The sequence below is a fragment of the Gymnoscopelus microlampas genome (assembly GCF_963454915.1).
Source record: "Gymnoscopelus microlampas genome assembly, chromosome: 21".
In the NCBI taxonomy this organism is placed as follows: Eukaryota; Metazoa; Chordata; class Actinopteri; order Myctophiformes; family Myctophidae; genus Gymnoscopelus; species Gymnoscopelus microlampas.
Genome location: NC_139958.1, coordinates 35,191,787 through 35,215,614, shown reverse-complemented (window position 1 = coordinate 35,215,614; position 23,828 = coordinate 35,191,787). Strand labels below are relative to the sequence as shown.

The window sequence follows — 23,828 nt, the reverse complement described above, 5'->3', positions numbered from 1 at the left end:
TCTTTTTTTTTTTTACAACCCTACGGAACAAGAGGTGTTTTTAATTATGTTGTACAAGGTGGCACACATGCTCATGTGTCTCCAGTAGTTGTTTATGTCCAAATGAATAAAGGCTGCCATTTATTTGGTGGGTGAATTTAGCTGAGCTGCAGATGTCCATATAAATGGTGTGTGTGAGCTGTTACTAGAAATCATAGGGATTTACTATTTGTTGTATTGTAAGAACAGTGTCCTATTGTTGTGGGATGCTCTCTGTTGTAGAAAGTTTCTAAAGCCAGCTTTGCCCTCTAATACTTGCAGACCAGAATTCTTTCTGTTGAAATTCAAGCCTGCATAATCCTCTCCAACACATTGTGTGTGTCAGTGTGTGTGCGTGCGCGCTTGCATGTGTACACACAAGTACACTGCATGCACTCCGCAATCATGAAGTGAATTAACATGAATTTCACATAACGTTCTTACTTGCTTGCTTTCTGTCTCTCTGTCTCTTACATAGATTTGTTGTGTGGTTTACTTTAGGGCACTAATGGTGAATGTAGGGCAGAAGGATTTAGGTGATTTTCCCTCCAAAAGAGCTGAGAGAATAGAGTTCTGATGGCATGCAAATACACATTTAAAAAGCTGGATGGATGCTCCCCTTTTTGAAAATAAAAATGGGAGAAAAGTTCAGAGCACGCACGCACGCACGCACGCACGCACGCACGCACGCACACACACACGCACGCTCACGCACACAGTAAACATCTGCTTGGATGCCCAGGAAGTTAAGCACATTCATTTGTGTTTTTGTCTTTTTTTTACCTGTGTTTTGAACTCTGCTATGTCTGCAGTGCAGTGCGGATGCACAGAGAAAAAACAACAACACCTGATTTATTTCTACTCTTTCTACTCTAGTGTTTCTCAACCCTCCTCAGGGGTCCTTGAGGGGGTTCCCGGCAGATCCCCAGCGAAAATGTAGCATCAAAATCAGTTTAACCGCTTTAACTCTATATACATGAGCTATTTCCAAAGATTCTTGAAAAAAATGTGGACACAAAAAATGTGGACACAACACAAATCTTATATGAGGGTCTCTGACTGGCACAACATCTTTTCAGATGGGAGTCCACTCCGTGGCCAAATGCATATTCATTTGGGGGTCCTTAGACATGAAAAAGTTTGAGAACCACTACTGTTCTATACTTGCTCAGCCTCTATCGCTTTGTCAACCCCCCACTCTCAAATATCCACCCCTCCCACCCCTGCCTCTTTTCTCTCTCTCTCTCCCCCCTCTCCTCTCCTCTCATTCCCTCCCCTCCCCCACTCTGGGTGCCGCATGCTGACAGCCATGTCAAGAGAGTTGGGGTGTAAGGACAGTAAAGTAGCGTGACTCACTGCGCCCATGAGAATGCTCTGTTTATGGATGGGAGGTGGAGGGGGGTCTTTTTTACTGGAAGATAGATGAGTGTGGCCTTCCTCATTCTGCATCAGTGTGTGTGTATCTGTGACGGCCACAGAGTCCCGTGTGAGGCTCAATGTCAGTGTCGGGTGTGTGGGGATACACCAGCCTCATATAGAAGCCGTGCCAAGGCCTCGCTAACCTTTCACCGAGCGAAAATGTCAACTCTCCTGACTTGCCTGATTATCCCGAGGTTTGACTGAGCTCGACTCCGGAGCCTACGTCTCCCTTGGTTGGTCTTTTTAAGCCGCACCACCGAGAGGAAAGGTTTGGCTCAGTTAGGATTAGCCTACTCAAGTGTTAACGTCTAAAATGTCTCGTTCAGTGATTCTCAACCTTTCACATTTCAAGGACCCCCGGTTTGATATGCATTCGGCCACGCACCCCATTTGAGATGTTTAGTTTTAGACCCCATGTTAAAAACCGGCCACCTAAGGCTCGACTGACCACCTTATTAAACCCGTCATTCTAAAGCGGCCTAAAGATGATTAATAACGGCAGCGTTTGTGCTAGCAATAGAACATTTACTTAACTGCTTGTGGACCTGCTTTAGCAAATTGGTAAATCAGGTGTCACGGTGAAGTGAGCTCTATAGCCCCTCCTGTCACTATGTTTACCATGCGCTGGGGTCCTGAAGTAGGGCCTGTTTGTTCGGGCTTGAAAAGACCCTTTAAAAGGCTCGCATTGGCCGTTCCTTATTCAGGTTCACTCATCAATTAACGGACCCCCGGACCCCGTGACATTGCCACTTCCTCTCCGTTCCCCTCTCCAGACCACTGTGTCACCGAGGGCGTAACCGTAACATGGGGGGGGGGGGGGGGGGAGTTCCACAGGGCTCCTGATTCGGGGACTTGACACCCCACTCGGGAGGAGGACGTACTGAATGGAGACATCTGAGGGTGCGCTGTCAGCTGGGTTTTGTGGGCACGTAGTCGAGACCCTGTATCGGCTGTCACAGGGTTTTGTGGGAACGGAGGGACGCCTAGTCAAAACGCTTCCTTAAGATGTCAAGGGGGATGTGACCTATGACCTGCGACTCATCAATCTTGTGCTATTGTCACATGTCCCTGTGCTCTATTGATGCCGACAGAGGAAGACAAGAGGCAGGGATATGTTGCTTTGCCGTGCCTGTGCTTGTATGCATAATATGCATACAATATTCATGCATGCGTTTTTTTGTTTCTGTATGTGTGTCTGAGGGAGTGTCGGAGTGAGAAGGGCAGAGATTAGAGAGAACCATCCATCCGTCTCTGTTGAGACCATGCTGGCTTTGTTTTGACTGTCTGGAAGTGTCTACAGATGGCCAAATGCCTCTTGACCTTGATACGAGTAGACAGCAGCATCGTTTGCAATGGATAACCTGAAAAGCGATACTAATCCCTACTTACCGTAAATTTGAATCTATACACTTGACTGAAATGCAATATGTTATTTTGATATTAATAATTACTCCCTGAGGCCTTCGGCTCACGTGTTTCCAGTTCCACTATATCGCCATCACACTTCAGTCACACTATCATACATTTGAAACTTTAGAAATAGAACTTTCATATGTGGTTTTAATTTTAATCATATGACATTTAAATCATTTAAGTGTTTCCCTGGGTCTGTAGAATCCTCTCTGCATAACTTAATCTGATTGTCCTTTTGTTACAGTGGGTTGCTTTACCAAGCAGATGCCAGGGAATCACTGTATTTGGGTTGATTCCTTATTCGGGATAATGATCTTTGTTGCATAGCCTGGGGTATCCACTATCCACAAAATACCCTTTTACACAGCCAGTTCAAAGTGGGAATGTTGCGCTGCTATTCTGCCCTGCCGATCTGTATAAAAGTCATGGGCACAGAATTTGGGGGGGAGGGGGTGCATTGTTGTTGAGCCTGCAGCTAAGGTAGTCACAGAGCCAAATCAACGTCTGTGTAAAAGGGACAGCCGGCAGGGCGAGACGGGTGTGACGTCTAAGGTTTCTGCCTTGAACCGCTCCCTGCTTCTCTTCAATTTCTCCTCCAATGCATTTTCTGATCACAAAACACTTGCTCGCACGAATTCACTATTGTAATGTTACACATCAACATGTTGTCTCTCTCTTTCTCACGCACACTAGTGATGTGTGGATCTGTCTTTTACATTATTTAATTTTGTGAGAAGATTGTTGTCATGAGTTAATCCTCACCTTACAGAGGCAACAGATTTAAATTGTTACCCTAAATGAATAGCCCTAGTCTAACAAACCATACATAGTTACATACATATTTTGTCTGTATTTTGTGAAATAAATGCATAGGCTATTGCTGTAAATGTTTAATTCCAAAGACAGCTGTCATCTGAAGTTGTGTGTGTGCGACTGAGAGAGAGAATGAGATTTAGTGAAGAAGAGAAAGGGAGGGAGAGAGAGTGAAATTAAATTACGTTGTAATGTGAGTCAAGTGTGTCACACAACTTTAGCATGCTTATCTTATTTTTAAAAACAGCGTTTATGTCCTTTGGTGAAGGAAAATGCTTCAGTATAAAAGTAGCTAAAGAAAGACTCCTTACTCTCAATAACAGTCTTCTTTGCGTAGCCAGAGGCACGAAGACAACAGCCATATTTGTGTTTATTTTCCATCACTGTATAGTCTAAACATTCATGGTTTCTCTTTATTGACTTTAAATGGATTGAATGTTGTTCGCGATGGTTGGAACTTGGCAATGATTCTGCGTTCCTCCGGGTTAATTTGTAAACCATTTTGCAACAGTTATTTTGAATGCACACCAAGCCCCTTTTCAAAGGAAGGTGAAGTGAGCACTCTTCTGACAGGGTTATTTGGATTAAGGGGCAGTGTTTGAATGCAGCCTGTGCTGTTGTGTTGGGTGAATGTATTCAGCTTTTTGCAAGTGTTTTCATTTTGCTCGGGGGAAGCAAGTTGCTGTGAATAGTGAAGCAGCCATCTGTCTCGCTAGCGGTTCCTTTCTTTTCCTGCCCTCTCTTGCCTGTATGATTAGTTTATCTGCAATTAAAATTAGAAATTCAGAAAAAGAAACAAAGTCAATGTTTTTAAATTCTGCAATATTTTTTAGGGATGTAAAGTAATTGGCTAGATGCAAGACCCATCTTAGCAGAGGTCTCAGCTGTAACGAAACCAAGGGTGAATAGGGGGGTGCTTTACAATAACTACAGGTGGTGGTCACACACAGACATGTTTATTATTTCACCTGAGACTTCCTTGTAAAACGCTATCAGACCGTGGTAGAGCATACAATCCATGATTCATGATCCTTTGACAACTTTCTTTGACAGGGGATGGAAGGAGTGGGGGCTAAGAAGCTCAATGCTATAGAGACTCTATATAGTATTCACAATGTACCTTTTCTTTTATTTGCTTTGCTGTTCAATTACATTTATTTTTAAACATTTAAACATTTGCATTCTTGGTGAGAAAAACTCAGCAGTCAAAGCAACAGATAGGTATCAACATCACCGTTAACGGGTATGTTCATGAGTAAAGGAACACCTTTTCTTCGTATACTCTGTCCTCACTAACACTCATTATAAGATGGCACCATTTCTGTCCACTCGCTCTGTGTCTCAGAGGAGGACTGCGGACAGTTCAGAAACCTGCCAACCAATGACATCATTGGTGGGGATTTCCAAGTTAATGGAAACTACAGCATTTCTCCTTCTGGAAAGCTAGCACGGTAAAATAGAAGCCATCAATAAAAACAAAACAAAATAAAAGTTTGAAATCTTGTTTGAAACTACCACATTTTTTAACCATCCATAGACCAACTCTGAGACACGGAGCGTGTAGATAGAAATTACCCTTTTCCCATAGTGAGGACAACAATATGATGATGGAAAAGGCTTCGAAAAGTTCCTTTTTTAACAATGATGAGTAGTAATGCATCCTTATTCAGAGAGCAATATAGAGATGACTTTGCAAAGTTGGTTCAGTCTGTTGTGAAGTTTTATTATGCTGCATGTGATGATATTATGCTGATAATCCTGGATGACTTGCAGGATATGCCTATTACCACACACACACACACACACACACACACACACACACACACACACACACACACACACACACACACACACACACACACACACACACACACACACACACACACGTATAACTACCGGTGTCTGACCTGTCTTGTCTTTCTCCCCCCCTCTGCCCCAGCTTGAGGATTTTATAATTCTGTCCAGAGGGAGAACGTCGCAGCTCGTTGACGAGCCACAGGTCAGATAACTCCCCCTCCCCCCCCACCCCTGCTCCTCCCACCCCGTCGCTATACACAACGCCTGGCGTACTGCGCTGCCCCGCGGCCTTGCATGCTGCCACATGTATGCTGCCTGGCCTGCATGCTTATCTCCCCCCAAACCCTCCTTGCAATCACCTCCTTACGGCATTGGTTTCTCAGCATTGGGTCCGGGGACCATCAGGGGGACCCAAATGGACCCGTATAAGGGTTTATCCGGACCCCTGGTGGTCCCAGGACCTGACTTTGAGAACCAGTGCTCTTAAAATAAAAAGGCTTTTTTTTCCTTCCGCCACTGCGTGCATGACCACACCTGGGTGATGTTGCAGTGATTCCCTCTGGCTTTGCTTCTCCAAAAGATCAGCTATTTTTCATCTTGTTGATTGGAAAGAAAAAGGCAAAAATTCCAATAATCCGAGGTGTTTTTCTTTGTTTTTCTTGGGTTGTTGTGGTCTCTTTTCCCCTTTCACCACTTTCAGCGTGACACGTTGTGAGCACTCATCCAACTTTTAAGTTGCTCCCACGTCACTGGGCGTCACTGGGTGTCCAGTGGCCTTGTGGCTCACCTGCTTCCGCTGTGACCGTGACCTTGCTTTTGTGACTGAAACCCAACACCCCAATCATAACAGCATTTATTATTATTGGTGTTTTGTGTCTAATTGATAACCGTATAATAAATGTAACCACTTTCATTATTGGGAAAATAGCAAATGTTTATAGTCAAACATCTTCTGAAATGTTCTTAAAAAATTACATAGGTTTGGCGGTTAATTAATTTGTATTGTTTAGCAAACATACTGTATATTCAATGACCAAATATCCCCACATAGATAAATAGATAGAACTTTATTGATACCGTGGGGGTAATTCAGCCGCCATGGCTATTACGGCAAGTCATAAAAAGAACACAGGACAGATAATAAAAACACAACAGATAAAAAAGCCAGATTCGTTTTTTTTTTAAAGATTAAAAAAGGGCCAAAACGGCAGAGCTCAAAAACAACACATGGACTTTCTTTGCTGCCGAGCAGAAACCTTGTTTTTTTGCATGAGTTAATGCACTTCTTCATATTACAAGAGTGACATGCAAAGGTACTAAAATAGCCAATCTACATATTTGAAAGTGAAAGTAGAAGGGCTTAAGTGTATCTGTGGGTTTTATATTTAACCAATGAAAAGCACTAACAAGAGCTTTTGACTAAATAATAACTACATCAGTGCAAGAACAAGGTTCTTTCTTTTCTCCATTTCCTGAAATGTAACGTTTTTTGGACATACACGGTTTCCACCCCGACAGAGACGTATTGTGAACCATAGAGTCCTACAGAGAGATGCTCCACCACCAGACCACAGCAAATCTGTGTGATTGACAGTCCAAACTGCAGGAATGTCTTTGTCTCATTTGTCTCTCTCTGTCCCCATTGGAAAGCAGTCAAAATGTGTGTGTGTGCATTCTCCTCCCCATGTGCCAAGTTCAGGAGGACACACTAAAAAGTGTTGTGGCAGCCAGTGTGGGTGAGGGGGATGAGTTTTTTATTTCACACAGCCAGGGTTTGTCTTCCCCCGGCCAAGATCACCACCGTGAAATCGATAGGCTGCTAAAAACAGCCACGAGACAATGCAGGAGAGAGAAGTGTTAAATACACATTTTGCACAGTGGGAATATCTAGTGGAGTTTTTTTTAGAAATGGGCCCTATCAAATATGCTGTGTGTGGCTGCGCGTACGTTAGAGCTCGACCTATATATCTGCCAGATCGATATTTCCGTCATTACTTTTTTTGGACGACACCGCTATTGTATCTTTTTAGGTGAATGTTTTCAAAAGTTTGATAAAGCTTAAAAAAAAAATCTAAAATAGCAGATGTACAGGCTCAGAACTGTGAGCTTGTAGATTGGCTATTTTGGAACGTTCAAAAATAGCCAAAGTGGTTAAATAAAATCAAAATGTTTCGTTTTTAGCTTATATGCTAACTTTTCACAAATAGAAACTTCAAATCCAATCTAAGATATTCAAATGAATTGGTCAAGGACTCTCCAAAATCGGGATGGGCAACGGACACAAAAATCTTACATCGGTCGGGTTCTAGCACGCGCGCGCGCGTGTGTTTTTGTGTTCGCATCAAGTGCACGTGTCTGTAAAGCCCCTCTTCATTCCACTGTTACACCCAGGGACCTACGCTACTGAATGTCTAATGGTGTAAGACACCTGCTGTAGGCTGTCACTGTGCAGTGCAGGGAAGCAGCAGCACTGTGATTTCTCATTCACCAGTAGGACATCACACAAGGCCTTTAGCCGGGGCCCCTGAGCTTTCACAGTTTCCAAAAATAGTTCCATCATGGTATATTATCTACCGAGGCTTGGCTGGCCTTAACTACTTGAACCCTAGTGTCCCTATCCTGGGGGGGCGAAAATGGCAGATCTACAAGCTCGCAACGCTAGAATTGTTGTTGACGGAAATAGGGCTGTCACGATTACAAATTTAAGTTGACGATTGATTGTCACTCAAATAATTGCGATTAACGATTTAATTGTGCGTTTGGCGTTGACCATTGGAACATATGAATAAAATAAAAAATCTGTTTGCCTTTTAGGCTTCATAATCAAAAATTGCACAGGGCAGATATGACAAATAACTTAAATATACAAAGAAATTATTAACATATTTAATATGTATTTCATTTTTTTTTTTATGTGTGAACATTTTTAAACATGTAGACGATTATCACGATTATGCAAAAATAATTGCGATTAGACGATTATGTAATAATTGTGACTAGCAGACCTAGCATAGAAAAACTAGCAGACCTATAGAAATACTAGCAGGCCTAGGATAGAAATACTAGCAGACCTAGCATAGCCCTGTCAACTAAGTTTAATACTACGGTGTTAAGTGTTTTTTTTTTTAAACACTTTCTACCTGCCGTCCCTATTTTTTGAGCATGCCATTATAGGTGAAAGTTTTCAAACAACGTGCCGAGCTTGTGTAGCCGTACAGCGATTAAACAAAGTATAAAAGGCCTAAGAGGTTATGGCAGTTTGCCCCAAGGAAAGAATATGAAAATGAAAGGATTGTGTCTCTGTGCCATTGGATTGTTATGACTGTAAACACACCTTTATTTTATAATGTCGATGGACTCTCTTTCAAATGCTTGTCATGCCTGATTGTGCACATGATAAACGTGCACCACTCAGCGATTTCACAAGAGGTTCCATGTCATTCAAGAAATATCAATGTTTTATTAATGCTGTGATAGTTGCTAATCTAAACCTTTGTACTTCAGATAATTGTTGCACTATAACCACCAAGCAATTGATATTTGACACCTCCTGTCTTTTACTGTATTATAATGTTATAGCAATTTACCATCTGATAGAGGAGGTCGTTGCTGAAAAACTCACCTTTCTCTGGCTCAAAAGGGGGAATCAATAACTACTACTACTACTACCACTACTACAAAAACATCGCTGTCAGCATCGGCTATCGGACAAATTTTAAACATGGGTATCGATCCAGAATCTCCCCAATTGATACATCCCTAGTGTATTCCTTAGTGCAGTAGAAAGGGACCAACATGCACTGCCATCAGTAAGGGGATACTCTGTAATTGTAATATGTACACAGTGGTGTAAAGTAACTAAGTACATTTACTCAAGTACTGTACTTAAGTACAATTTTAAGGTATTTTTCACTTTACTGGAGTACAGTATTTAAAAATGTCAGTACTTTTACTTCTACTCCACTACATCTCGGAGGCAAATATTGTACTTTTACTCCGATACAATTATTTTAAAACTTTAGTTACTAGTTACTTTGCAGATATACATTATTATATTATAAAACATACATTAACCACTTTAGCCCTATTTTATACATAGGCTATTTGAAAATAGCCGATCTACAAGCTCGTAGATCTGCTATTTTCAAACATTTTAGTACTTCTACTTTTGATACTTTTAAGTGTATTTTGCCAATACTTTTGTACTTTTACTCAAGTAACATTTTGAACACAGGCCTTTTACTTGTAACAGAGTATTTTTATATTGTGGTATTGCTACTTTTACTGAAGTAAAATATGTGAGTACTTCTTCCACCACTGTATGTACACAATACAGCGTTTAACAAACACCCCTTATAAATCTGTGAAAGAGAAGTTAGCTGCTTAGCTTCACAAGTAGTTTCTTGTCTAGTTGACCACCAAGCCCAAACTTACCTCACTCTAGTTCAAGTTCACAGATGTCAATAGCAAAACCCAGGCCCCTCCCCCGCCGCCGGTTTTTAATTAAAAGAAAGAGCACATGGTGATTATGTTTTAATGTTGGGCTACAGAAGCATGTTCGGCACTTGGAAAAAGGGGAACGCCACACATCAATGCCATCCTTTTTAGCCAGCTTACTTCACTCGACTGTGTGTTTATAGGTCCCCTTTTTTTTCAAATCCATCAGGGCCATGTGATCCAGGAGAAGGGCGTGTTGTTTTTGAAAAACCTCTCCATCGTGGACTAAATATACCCTTTACTAGGACTTGACCCCTCATTTGCCTTTGCTGTGGTCACTTTAGGTCGACTTGCTAGCTCAGCAGGGGCTCCGCAACTGGTAATTACATGGGAGAGCTCCCATTCGACATCCTCTGTATAGTGTTTCCTTCACACAAGCTCTCCGCTCTCCTCCTCAAATTTAGACGTTCGGTTGTCGTTTATGGTTTACCTACTTTTGACGTCTTCTACCTACTTTTTCTTAATATAACTAAACACAGTAAAAAAACCACATCAGTGTTAATTTAACTCTTGAGAGCGTACAATACAAACATAACCAAACGGACCATTCGTATGGTCTCGGAGCTGGCAAATGGATGAATTAACAGCAGTTTCTTCTCTTTTAATCTGGTTTAAATGTGAAATACTCCTGCCATCTGTCATTCACAGTGTTCCAGGGCATCATCTAACTGCTACAAGATTCAGCCTGATGTCTCTATTTTGGCCATGTCATTATAGGCAAAAACGTTTTCAATGTTACATGCTGTTCATCATACAATTAACTATGTGGCTTAAAGGACAACTTTGTTTTTTTACAACCAAGGTTTATGTTTTAGCTTGTAATTAATTTCGCGTTCTTTTTTACAGTGGACGGGGGCATTTGGGCAGGTGGCTAAATATGTATTTTTTTTTACACAATAACCCGTCGATTTCTTTATTATTTACAGTAGTTCTTCTAGCCCCCAATAACTCACATCTGTCCATCGAAAACCACGGCAACTTTTTTAATGTGTAAAAAAAGACATTTAGCCACCTGCCCGAATGCCCCCCGCCCACTGTAAAAAAGAACGCGAAAATTGCTAAAACTATAGAAAGCAGTAAATGAAAAAAAATGAACCCTCATCTTTTATTTACTTTAATTACAAGCTAAAACATAAACCTTGGTTGTAAAAAAAACAAAGTTGTCCTTTTATTTTTTGGCTTTTTGTTAAAAAGTTAAAGCTCTATATTCTGATAGTAATCATAGCTATAGAGTGTTCTGTTCAGTAACGGGGGTCTCTCCAGCCCTTAACTAAACAGAAAATATTTTTGTTCAGGTGTGTTGCCAATTTCATCCTATTTGTTTCAGTTCTCTCTCCTGATTGGTTGACATTTGTATCCCGAGTCCAACCTGTAAATGTATTTTTTGTTTACCAAAGAACTGGATAGACGGGGAGACCCCTGTTACTGAACAAACACTCTATATATCAATGATTACTATCTGAACAAATTGAGCTATTCAACACTTGAAATATCACCCACACCCCCTTTAAGTGGTTAAGTAACAGTGCTTAGATCATTTCATCCACGTGGCTGAGACTAAGCTAGGTTGTGTAGAGCATGTTCAGCAGATGAAGATTCAACGTGGTGCGGCTTTGACACCGTGGCTTCACACACTGACAAGTGAAGAGTGATGGTTAACGTCCATCACCCCCAGGTGGTTTGGGTTTGGACAGGAGCCCTGCTCTGTCACTCTCTTCCTTGTCGTTTTTTAAATGACACACTTGTAGTAAATGACAGTTCGTGTACTTGTGTGTTGTGACTTGCAATTTGTCTGGTTCTATATCATGGACATTGCATTGGACATACAATGTTGAATTCATGGCGGTTGTTAGCAAGGTTATTGTAGTTTTTGTATTTTTAATCTATTTAAATTGACCATGTATTGTTTTCATTTCCGTGTAGTTTCAGTGGGTTTATCACAGATAGGTATCACAGTGGTTCTCAAACCTTTTAATTTCAAGGACCCCACATAACTACTTGTAAGGGTCCTTTTGGAACCCCCTCAAGGAACCCTGAGGGTCCCCGGACCCCACTTTGAGAACCACTGGTCCATAAACATCACTTTGTGAAGGCAGTTGACTCACAGTCATGCATACATCTCAGTAAACATGCACCAATGCCTCCTCATGCTTGTTGTGTTGACACATTTGACCAAATTAACAAAGTTTAATTTATTGTATTTTTTAAATGTTATTTGAGCTTTGTTAGTACCCAACATAGTTCCAGTTAGTTTTCTTTTTTTTCCAAACTTAGTTTTTATTTTTATTTCAGTTAACTAAAACGTTTTTTTTACACACCTAGTTTTAGTTTTAAAGTTTAGTTTTAGTTGGTTAGGTAGGAGTGTGGCAAACCAACATTCTGCCATGTCTGACAATATTTTTAAGATGAGCCGTTTGGTCACTGTCTGGTCCCAGAAGATAGGAATTCCATGCACACAGTGGGCAATACTATGAAGTCATGACAGGAGTGTGTGTGTGTGTGTGTGTGTGTGTGTGTGTGTGTGTGTGTGCGTGTGCGTGCGCGTGTGCGCGCGCGTGCGTCTCACATCTGTAGCCAAAACCCATTCATCTGTTAGTTGCATTGGAGCGGACATGTGCCCCCTTCACAGAGCTCCGTCTTCTGTGGTCTCCGTATTGTGTTTCAAATGAGGGTCCTCTCTCTCTCTCGCTCTCTCTCTGAGAGAGATGAGGGTCCTCTCTCTCTTGCTCGCTCTCTCAGTTTGAGAGATGAGGGTCCTCTCTCTCACACGCACACGCGCACACACACATGCACACGCACGCATGCGCACACAGAGAGCCTGCCACCAAATACTAGCCAGAGAGATACAGAGAGAGAGTGTCCTGTCCACAGATACATGTGCAGTATGTTTAGGTTTGGAAGCAACAGGTCTGTCAGTGTCACCCCAGCTGCACACAACCTCTCGAACCGCTTTCAACCTGCCATCCCTGTTTTGGACATGTCATTATCAACCTAAAAATAAAAATAGCAGACCTACAAGCTTGTAAATCGTCTATTTCCACCGCACGACACCAACGTAGGATAAAATAGCGGTTAAAACCGGGAAGGTTGGGAACATTATTTAAAGGGATATGCCCACTCATGTCTCCAATATTGTTGGTGAGACATGAGTCCACAAATCACCTGCCATCCTTCCTGTAAGCTGACCTGAACATTACATTTACCATCCATTTACTATTCCGAAAGTGCTGTAACTACATTTTTGGAGACATTGATTTGGGACCATAGGAACATTATTTAAAGGGATATGCCCACAGCCCACTCATGTCTCGCCAATATTGTTGGCAAGGATGTTGTCCACAAATCACTTAACCATCCTTCCTGTTGGCAGACCTGAACATTACATTAACCATCCTTCCTGTACTGAAAGTGCTGCAACTACTTTTTGGAGACATTGACTTCTTTATTTGTCACTTTAAAGCCTTTTTTCCTGGCTTGATTTCTTTGCATAGTTACTGCACTTTGGCTTTGTAGGTCAGTATAGGCTGACCTACACACTACCATTCTTCCTGTAGGCCAGTGGTTCTCAACCTTTTTAATTTCAAGGACCCTCGGTTTGATATGCATTGGACCACGGAACCCCCATTTGATGCATTTCTTTTATCGCTGGAACCACAATCTTCAAATAAAATGTTTATTTAACTCTTGAGAGTTTACAAATGGAACATGGGTCCATTTGGTTCCTTACAGCAAAGACAATAAAGGCACTGGAGCAACTCGGACAGTTGGAGACAGTAAGGATGCAAAATAAATGTCAATACATCTTCATCAGGCACTTCATCCAGTGCCTTTTATGTTTTTTTTTTTGCTGTATGTGTCCTCCTTCTGTGATGCACCGGACCAGCCTGAACCTGGCTTGAGGCGCGTTGGAACCTTTTTGTTCTGGTCTGTTTGGTTCCATTTGTACTGACTGAACAGTACATTACCATAATGTGCTGACAGAGGTTCATCTCAGCCAGGAGTACAGATGGTTTCCTATCGATTTGAATTTTCTGACAGACCACAGAGGAAATTGACTAACGTCTGTGCATTAAACAGAAAGTCCCGACCAGGCTCCCTGGACCGCAGCGGACATTCACAGATGGTAGATCAGTGAATCTGAAGCCGTCATATGATTTTTTATCTCTGGGACCCCGATCTGTAGAATCCTTTGGTAGTTTAACTTAGTCATGTGTTTCCTACTTCGGTGCCACTGAATTTCCAACGCAAGATCAATACAGAGAGTTCCATTTTTTGCTCCTGGGGACCCCCTAGAATTGGGTTATCGCTGAGTTATCGCCATCAAGGAGAAGTATTCAGTTCTGCTGCTCTGTAGCTAATCACAGACAATTCATCCATGGTTCTCTTTCATTCAAAACGTGGTGTATTTTTGTGTCACCAATAACAAGTCAGACTTCCATGATTTAAGAAGTACTACCGGTAGTTCAAAAATATTTTCAGATGGAGGTCTGCGGCCATTAAGTCGGGGGTCCTTGACGTGAAAATATTCAAGAACCACTGCGTTATCTCTAGAATTTCTATTTCTTCATATCTCTCTCCAGTGGTGTAAAGTAACTAAGTATATTTACTCAAGTACTGTACTTAATTTTGACGTATTTTTACTTTACTTGAGTATTTCCAGTTTTCAGTACTTTTACTTCTACTCCACTACATCTCAGAGGCAAATATAGTACTTTTATTCCACTACAATTATTTGACAAGTTTAGTTTCTAGTTACCTTTCAGATATAAATTATGATATTATGAAACGTACATTAGCCACAGATCTGCTATTTCAAAATAGCAGATCTACAAGCTTGTATCTGCTATTTTCAAACATGTTAGTACTTTAACTTTTGGTACTTAAAGTAAATTTAGATGCCAATACTTTTGTACTTTCACTCCGGTAACATTTTGAACACAGGCCTTTTACTTGTAACAAGAGTATTTCTACATTGCAGTATTGATACTTTTACTTAAGACGTGCAAGTACTTTTTCCACCGCTGTCTCTCTCTCACTCTCTCTCTTTCTCTCTTGCTCGCTTTTTCTCACACACCTCTCTCTCTCTCTCTCTCTCTCACCCTCCCTCTCTCTCATGGCCTCCATACACCCATACAGTTCCCGTTTCCTCCTCCCCTCCCCCGTCACCACCATCCCTTGTGTGGCAGCCTGCCAACCTCTGTGTGCCCGGCTAGCAGCAGAGAGCGCTGGGAGCCCCAGTGCCCCGAGCAGGTGTCAACCTCCCTGTGCAACCAAAGGAGCCCAGAGTCGAACACAAAGCGCTCAAAGAGACATGCCAGCATGGTTACCGTCTTAAATATCCCAGGGCCAGTGTGGTCACTCCTAAATCTCTGAGCACCGTCGGCTAGCTGCCAGGAGGCTCTTTTTATGTTACTGTAAACAGTGCCTCTCGACGGACTTTGACACTTTTTAAAGCTTTTCTCTAAAGAGAAGTCTCGGCGGGGTATGCCATGGGTAGATTGATGGGGGACATTAGGAGCGCACGGACAGTGGGTGCAATCTAGTTTGAGGCTTTGATTTGTGTCCTCTTTTGGGGAGGGGATTTTTGCAAGGTCAAAACAAGAAAATGAGACTCTAGCATCTGGAGTTTTATCCACATGAGTCCTTTTCTTCGTCATACGACGAATAGCAAAAATAACTGATCTACAAGCTCACAACGCGTGGCATCGCAATGTTTTAGATACAAAGAAATGGCAAAAATAAAAAAGGGAAAATAGGGAAAATAGCAGATCTGCTGTGAGGTTGTAGATGTGCTATTTTCACACAATTTGACAATATTATGATGACACACCCCAAAATAGGAACACCACTATAGGGCTGTCACGATTACAAATTTAAGTTGACTATTAATTGTCACTCAAATAATTACGGTTAACGATTTAATTGTGTTTCTGTCGTTGAAAATGAATGGAACATTATGAATACAAATGACTGTTTGGCTTTTAGCTTTCGTAAACTAAAGTTGCACAGGGCAGATATGACAAATAACACATTTAATTACTTTACACTTAAAAATAAACATTAATAGTGGAAATAGCCGATCTATAAGCTCAAAACGCGTTGCATCGCAGCGCGTTTTGAGCTTATAGATCTGCTATTTCCACTATTTTTGCCTTAAAATAAATGACATTTTTTAACATGGAATTGATTATGACGATTATGCAAAAATAATTGCGATTAGACGATTATGTAATAATTGTGACAGGCCTAAACCCCACGTTGAAAGTGGTTAATAGCATTGAGCACACCTCAAGTGTGTATTATATAATCTCATCCATTCGGAATGCGTTTTTCCCCTGAACAGACAGACAGTTCTGGTGTCATAATCGGTCTCTCTGTGGATCTAGTCTTTTTTAGACTGGCTGCTCCAGGTCTCATGAGCCCATGTGATCTTTGAAAACGCTGGCTTTGGCTCCCACAGCTAAGCTGGCCTGGCATTTAGATTGGCAAGATTGGAGCAGAACTGGGCGAGAGGGAAGAAGTGATGTCTTTCTCTTTATTTAACCCCCACCTCTCTCTTTCTCTCTCTCTCTCTCCCTCTCTCCTCTTGTCTCTGTGCATTGTTCATGACGGTGCAGAGATGATGTAGATAGGATGAAGAGGGGAGGGGAGGTTGTCCTCATCCACAGTAAACAATGGCTCTTTGTGTACTTGACCCCCTTTAGAAGAAGAAGAGTAGAGTCCCTGGCTACAGTTGGAACTAGGGTAGAATTCCATTAGTGGTGGATTTGTTTTGTGGAAACCCTAAGAAAACCCCTGCTTGACTGCTATTCCAGTACCGAAAAGGTATTCCTCGAACGCATAGCATAGGAGGGTTGTATTAGAGACCGAAATTCACCCCTGTGGCCATTTGTTCTCATTCTCCAGCCCCATCAATAATCAATTACACTTTTCTAGCTGTTGTCCTCCTGTATTGATTGTCTGCACTTGTCTCACTGTGTGATTTATCCCCCACGGGCTAACTAATTACTAGCCTATTTCTAACCTATTTAGTAATGGAAACTTCCAAATCTGTGCCGCTAGGTCATTAATCAGTATTTGAGGATGATTTATGTTGTTATAAAATTGTGGTGTTCTCTGCTGGTAATGTCATGAAATAAAGATAAATAAGACTAGGCTTATTTTATGTGTTTGCTTGAGCTAGAGCGTTATCGGTGTGCTTCTTGTGTTCTGTATGACATTGGTTCTCAAAGTGGGGTCGGTCCTTGAGGCGGTTCCAGGGGGTTCCCAGCTAAATTTAATACAGCATCACAATCATTTTAACCACTTTAACCGTATTTTATCTTTGGCCATTCAAAAATAGCCGTGCTTGCAAGCTTGCATATCTGCTATTTTTTTTATCATTTTTGAAAGGTTTTGAATAATTTGGCAATTCTTCAGGTTCCTGGCACAACATTTTCAGATGGGGGTCCACGGTCAAATACATTTATCAATTTGGGCGCGTCCATGGCAAGAAAAGGTTTGAGAACTACTGCTGTATGAGATGCTAGCTTGTGGGAGATTTTCATGAAGCAGACATGCGATTTTGTTCCGGCATTTGACTGTGTGACGGTCATGATTAGCTTGGATGTCCCTCCTAGTCATATCTAGTTCTAGTTCTCTGCTATGAGTCGAATCCTCAGCACGGTAATCTCAATCCAACGTTGCAGAAGAACACCTAACCCGAACGACCAGGATTCCAAATGGACCCTTCTGGGCTGTAACTCTTGAGTGTGTGTACAAATGGAACCAAATGTACCCGTGAAATGTCATCCCAGAGATACATTTTTTAAATCAAATGGGGTCCATGGCCTAACGCATATCAAACTGGGAATCCTTGAAATGAAAAGGTTTGAGAGTCACTGTTGTAATGGATTTACATGAAGCAGACATACATTTTTTTCCGGCATTTTGACTGTGACCGTCATGATTTCAGTAGCTTGGCTGTCCAGACTAGTCATATCGTTAGGTTTCTGGTTTCGTTTCTCTGAGCCAAACCTTATCTCAGTCCAACATGGTATAAAACAGCGATTCTCAACCTGTGGGCCGGGGACCACTGGTGGGCCGTGAGGGTATTGCAAGTGGGCCCTCAAATAATTACCAAAACACTAAGATTTGAATAATAATATAACTATATGTCTATAAAAAAAAAGGTCATTTTTTTCTTAAACCTTAGTTTTCTTTTTGTTACCAATAATTAGGAACTATACTACAGTTTATACTGCAAGTATACTATGTTGGTTCCATTAATCCAAGCCGGAAAACAATTGATTGATTGACCATTAAAATAAACAGGCTCTGAAAATTGGCCGCCTTTTGGGCTGCAGTGTTAAGTGGTCAGCGTCACTTTTGAGATTTTCAATTGGGCCCTGACCCAGAAAAGGTTGAGAACCGCTGGTTAGGAGACACCTGATAACCCTTCATCTCCTGCCACTCAGGACACCTGCCCCGCCTGTTCTGGCGAGGTGTGTTGCTGGTATTTTATCCTCTCTGGAAAACCAGAATAACCTGCTTTGGTGCCGGATCACTTTCTCTTTCTCAGAGAGAGGAGAAGAAAGCAAGTGGCCCCCATGTGCCTGCTGCTTACTTACTACTACTCCACCACCACCATTATAACACATGTCTTGGCTGCAGTGTTGATTTTGACAGCAAATTATGATTTAGTTTTAGTCAGTCTTTTGAATAAAATTCAATTTAGTTTTAGTCAGTCTTTTGAATGAAATTCAATTTAGTTTTAGACATAGTTTAGTCATCTGAAATGTCTTTGTTTTTGTCTAGTTTTAGTCGACTAAATCTACGGTTGATTTAGTCGACTAAAATGTATTTTTGCGGGCCTTGATGGCGTCGTAATGGCAGATTTTACACTTGGTTTCATGCTGAAAATAGCCGATCTACAAGCTCACAACGCGTCGCAGCGTGCCGCGTTGTGAGCTTGTGTAGATCTCCTATTTTCGGAGCGCAACACCCGAGCGCAACCAAACATAAAATGAATTGTCTTATTTGTACTGGATCTCTTCTCCACTAGCCCCTCCCTAACATTTTAGTCTAGTCTTTATTTGTTGACGAAATTGTCAATATATTTAGTCTCAGTTTTAGTCACCATAGCTTAGTTTTTATTTAGTTTTCTTCAGTGAAAAAAGGTAGTCAACAAACATTATTTTTTAAGTTTTAGTCGACGAATCGACACTGCTTGGCTGCAGGCAGCGCTAAATGTAGGCTATATATATTTATTTAGTTCTTCAGTTTTGGTGTTTGATATCAGCTTATTTTTTGTTTACAGTTGTGCAGTCGTTTCCTACAACTAAGTAGTTTTAGTTAGGAATTGACTAGTTTTAGTACATTTGTATTTAGTTTGTCCAGGTATGAGGAAAGTCTTGATTTGTAAAAGCTGAAGAAGAAAGGGTTAAAGAATGCATGACATCGAATAATTATAATGGGGGAAAGACTCAAAGATGATTTTAAATTAAGTACTATTTAGTTTAACACCCCCCCCCCCCCCCTTTAGCCTTAACTTTATTTATCTACAATAACCCTGCTTGTGTGAATGTAATGCTTAACTTATAAGGACGGTGTCATGTGCCAAAAATAGCAGATCTACAAGCTCACAACGTGTCGCATCGCTGCACGCTGTGAGCTTGTAGATCGGCAGTTTTCGGTGCCCAACGCCACAGTATGAATCAGGCATTACTTGTGTACATGTGTGCCTTGTGAGCACATGTACAGAACACAAGGCAATGTTTTTACTCCCTCCATTATTTGTAGGTTTACGAGGAGCTTTTCCCCTCTAATAATGTTGGGCAATGTCATTCAAACGAATGCAACGTTAACGACACAGACACAGCATTGTATAGGACACTTCTCCATCCATAACACCCCTCATGATTGGATCAAGTGAAAGGAAGAACGTGAGCCGTACTCTTGAATTATGGCAGTTAATCGCTTTCCAACATAACACTCTTACATTGTTAATACCATGCACAGAGCAGAAATGAAGCAATCTGTATTCTGTCAGTGTGGGAAATGGGCTAATCTGTTTATGATAACATTTGCTGTTGAGATTATTTTCTGTCATTTGACTGAAATAGACATTCTGTAGAAACGTATTACAACCAGGATTGAGGAGTGGGCAGATTTTAGAGATTTATTTCAATATTCTACTCGAGCTTAAAAGGCCTGTTGCATTTCTGTGGGTTTAACGTATTTTTACATTTTGCTTTTTTTTTATGTAACCTAGTTTCACATCGTAGGTCAATGTGCAAAATAATCATGCAGATTAATGCACAATCTTGGCATTCCATTGAGTTACACAGTACAAAATCCCCCGTTGTTATTGGAACTCGGTGTGTACAAATGTAACCAAATGGACCTGCAAGGTCAAGGCAGGGGCAAAAAAGATATCTACGTACACACATTATGTACATGGTATTAGACGCAAGGTGCATCAACATAGCAGCAAGTATATACTGTACGTGATATTAGACATTTAACCCATTAAGACCTGAGGCCAATTCTGCAAAATGTCTTCTAAATCCTAACTGTTTTTTTTTTAAACGTATGTATACTATTGTCGGTGGTTCTCAAACCTTTTCATGTTAAGGACCCCTAAAATGATATGATTTGGCCGCCGACCCCATATCAAAATATTTAGTTCCAGGGACCCCCCAGAAGCAAAGATTTGAGTTAAAATGTTCGCTTTAAAAGAATGTATATTCAAAGATTTGCACACATTTTCACGATTTTTCAAAAATAGCAGATCTACAAGCTCGTAGCGCGGCACTCGGATGACACGGATGCGTTCCCGGTCCTAATGGGTTAAGCAAATCACCTGGGGGACCCCCTGGTGGTCCCCGAACCCCACGTTGAGAACCAGCGTGATAACAAGCGGACAGAGATGACGCAGAACCTTGTGCTTAATGGCTTCCTTATCATGGCCATCCGGGCAGCAGATGTGAATGCGTCAGGAGAGAGAGGCCTGTTCAGAGGGGAGGCGGAGGAGCACGATGTCCCCGCAAATTGGCAAACGGAGAACAACAACCAGATCAGGACAGGCCTGATAGCTGCCAGGAATGATAGCAAACACCAGGAATGCCGGCGTCATCCACATCAGCCGATAGACCCGTGGAGCCCCGCCTCTTATGTTTTATATGCTCCAACAATACATGCACAATAGAATCAATTTTCCCCTATCTTAACCCATTCGATCCGGGAACGCATCTCTGTCATTTGAGATTTCTTTGGCTATTCAAAAATAGCGGATATACAAGCTCATAGCGTGGCACCAAGTGCCGCGCTATGAGCTTGTAGATCTGCAATTTTCTTTTTAATCGTGAAGATTTGTGCAAATGTCTTCTAAATCCTAAACGTTTTTTTTACTTTTTTATTTATTTTGCTATATCAGTGGTTCTCAAACTTTTTCATGTCAAGGACCCCCAAAATGATATGTATTTGACCGCGGACCCCCATTTCAAAATATTTTGTTCCAGGGACCCCCCAGAAGCAAAGATTTGAGTCAAAAATGTTCCCTTTAAAAATACGTTATATTTTCAAATATTTTCACACATTTTCAGAAAATAGCAGATCTACAAGCTCATAGCGCTCATAGCACTCGGTGCCGCGCTATGAGCTTGTATATCTGCTATTTTTGAATAGCCAAAGTATAAAATATGGATAAAGTGGTTACACAGATGCGTTCCCGGTGCTGTCATTACATAACACACACCCGAATATGATGAAAATAGATATTCACACAGTATGCATAATCTCATTCAGACCTCTGTGTGTTGTGTACTACTATTTTTGTGAGTGCCAAATGTGGAATTTTGAGAAATGGACATAGTGAGGACAATTTTTCCTGGTGCTCACAAGAGGAGATTAGAGTTGAGTTTACGGTTAGGAAAAGATTCCAGGTTAGGACGAGGCGTTTTAGAGTTGACGTTTTAGGGGTTGGGGTTGGAAGTTATGACTGATTTACAGTATACTTAGTTACGCACTGGTGTTGCACACCGAAAATAGCCGATCTACAAACTCACAACTTCCTAAGATGATGATGTCTAGCACCTGAATCATTAGCCATGCCATAACTAATTGTAATCAGGTGTGCGTGCGTGCGTGTGTGGCTTGTGGTCAACTCTCCACCGCACCGATATCGGCCCGACTCGGAAAGGCGTTGGAAAGCAACTACTGCTGTAGTCTGAGGTAATCTGTTTGGTGGAGAGTCACCTTAAAACAAACCAGACCAACATAATGGGCTGTACATCATGGTTTCTGTTCAGACAGAGCCTTGATGACACGTCACGCCATCATGTCACGCGTCACGTAATCATGCCTTTCTCTGATCCCGTTACTCATCCCTGAGCCCTTGCCCAACTCGACACCCGTGCCCATCTGTTTTTCTGCCTCATTGCTCTCACACACACACTATGGGTTCATGTGGTTAACAGCTATGTCCAAAGGGAGCCTGGCTGTTTCATGTTTGTGAGTCAACTAGCATACCTTTTGATGTGACTGAAAATATAATGCCGCCCACACAGCTTTTGCAGTGGATTGTATAATGATAAGTTGAAACTGCTAGAGAGAGGATGTGTGCTTAGTAGCATTGGTTAATAATGATTCCGAGTTGAATTAGAGCTCAGCAAGGTCTACTCCACTCTGTTGGAGAAACCCTGTTGTAAATGTGTTTTTGTTTTATTTGTGGCTGTGGCTTCCCAAAAACTAATTTCTGAGCAGGCACAAAGGTTTCAATCGTTCTCGTCGCATGCTATGCCACACTACACAATATAAAACAAGATAATACCATTCCGCCAGTTTTCAGTATGAGGTGAAAGTGTGTTCGATTGCTTTAGTGCCCGTCTCTGTATACGTAAGACCAACATTTAAAGAAACAGTGTACGTCTTCATAGAGGGGATTTTGGAGATTTATTTGTGTGTAAAGTCACAAGATGTTAAACACCTTGGTCTCTCCCTCTGTGTGTTGCAGGGGAAACTTCACGGTTCCAAAGCTGACGGAGTCCAACATGGGGTTTGGAGTGCTGGGGGTCTTCTTGGGCCTGCTCCTGGAGGTGTCCACTCATGGACCCCACACTGTGCCTCGCACCTCCTTCAAACACCAAGGTAATCATTTAGACCAGTGGTTCTCAAACTTTTTCATGTCAAGGACCCCCAAATGGACACTTATTAGCCCGCGGACCCCCATTTGAAAAGATATGCCAAGGACAAGATTTTTACGTCTCTAGCAGTGATTTTTAACCATTTTAATTTCAAGGACCACCCAGTTTGACATGCATTTTAGGCTACAGACCCCCATTTAATGACATTTCTATCTCTGGGACCCCAATTTATATAGTAAAATCAATGTTAATTTAACTCTGAGAGTGTACAAATGGTTCCATTTGTACACTCATAGTTACAGACCCACAAGGGTCCATTTGGTTCCTAACTATCTATCATTTTGCTGGGGGCCCCCTGGAACTCCCTCAAGGACCCCTGGGGGTCCCTGGACCCCACTTTGAGAATGCAATGCGATGTATTGAGAGCTTGTAAATCGCCTATTTTCGACGCAATTCAAACAGGTTTAAAGGGGTTAAATTGACTTTTACGCTTTTATTAACCAACTTTGTTACGGACCCCCCTGAAACCTGCTCAAGGACCCCCGAGGGTCCCCGCGCCCCCCCCCCCCCCCCCCCCCCACTTTGAGAACCACACTGCAGTAACCCAAGGCTTTTCATTAGTGTGTCTCTGGCCGATGGGGCAGACAACCTCCTCAAGTTGTGTCTGTGGCTATACGAGAGACCGGAACACTGACTAATGCAGGATCATGTGTCAAAGGATGAAATGGACCGTAATCCACTTGAAGG

General features: G+C 41.8%; 1 protein-coding gene across 3 annotated transcripts in view; it reads left to right on the top strand.

The window, feature by feature from the left end:
• sema4d (sema domain, immunoglobulin domain (Ig), transmembrane domain (TM) and short cytoplasmic domain, (semaphorin) 4D) overlaps positions 1 to 23,828 on the top strand; it is a 65,943-nt gene that overhangs the window by 18,546 nt on the left and 23,569 nt on the right. For all 3 annotated transcript variants that reach the window (XM_084046003.1, XM_084046002.1, XM_084046001.1), the window contains exons 3-4: positions 5,603 to 5,662; positions 22,952 to 23,085. In XM_084046003.1, the coding sequence (XP_083902129.1) occupies positions 22,989 to 23,085 (97 nt within the window). In that variant the 5' untranslated portion in view covers positions 5,603 to 5,662; positions 22,952 to 22,988. The remainder of the gene's footprint in view (positions 1 to 5,602; positions 5,663 to 22,951; positions 23,086 to 23,828) is intronic.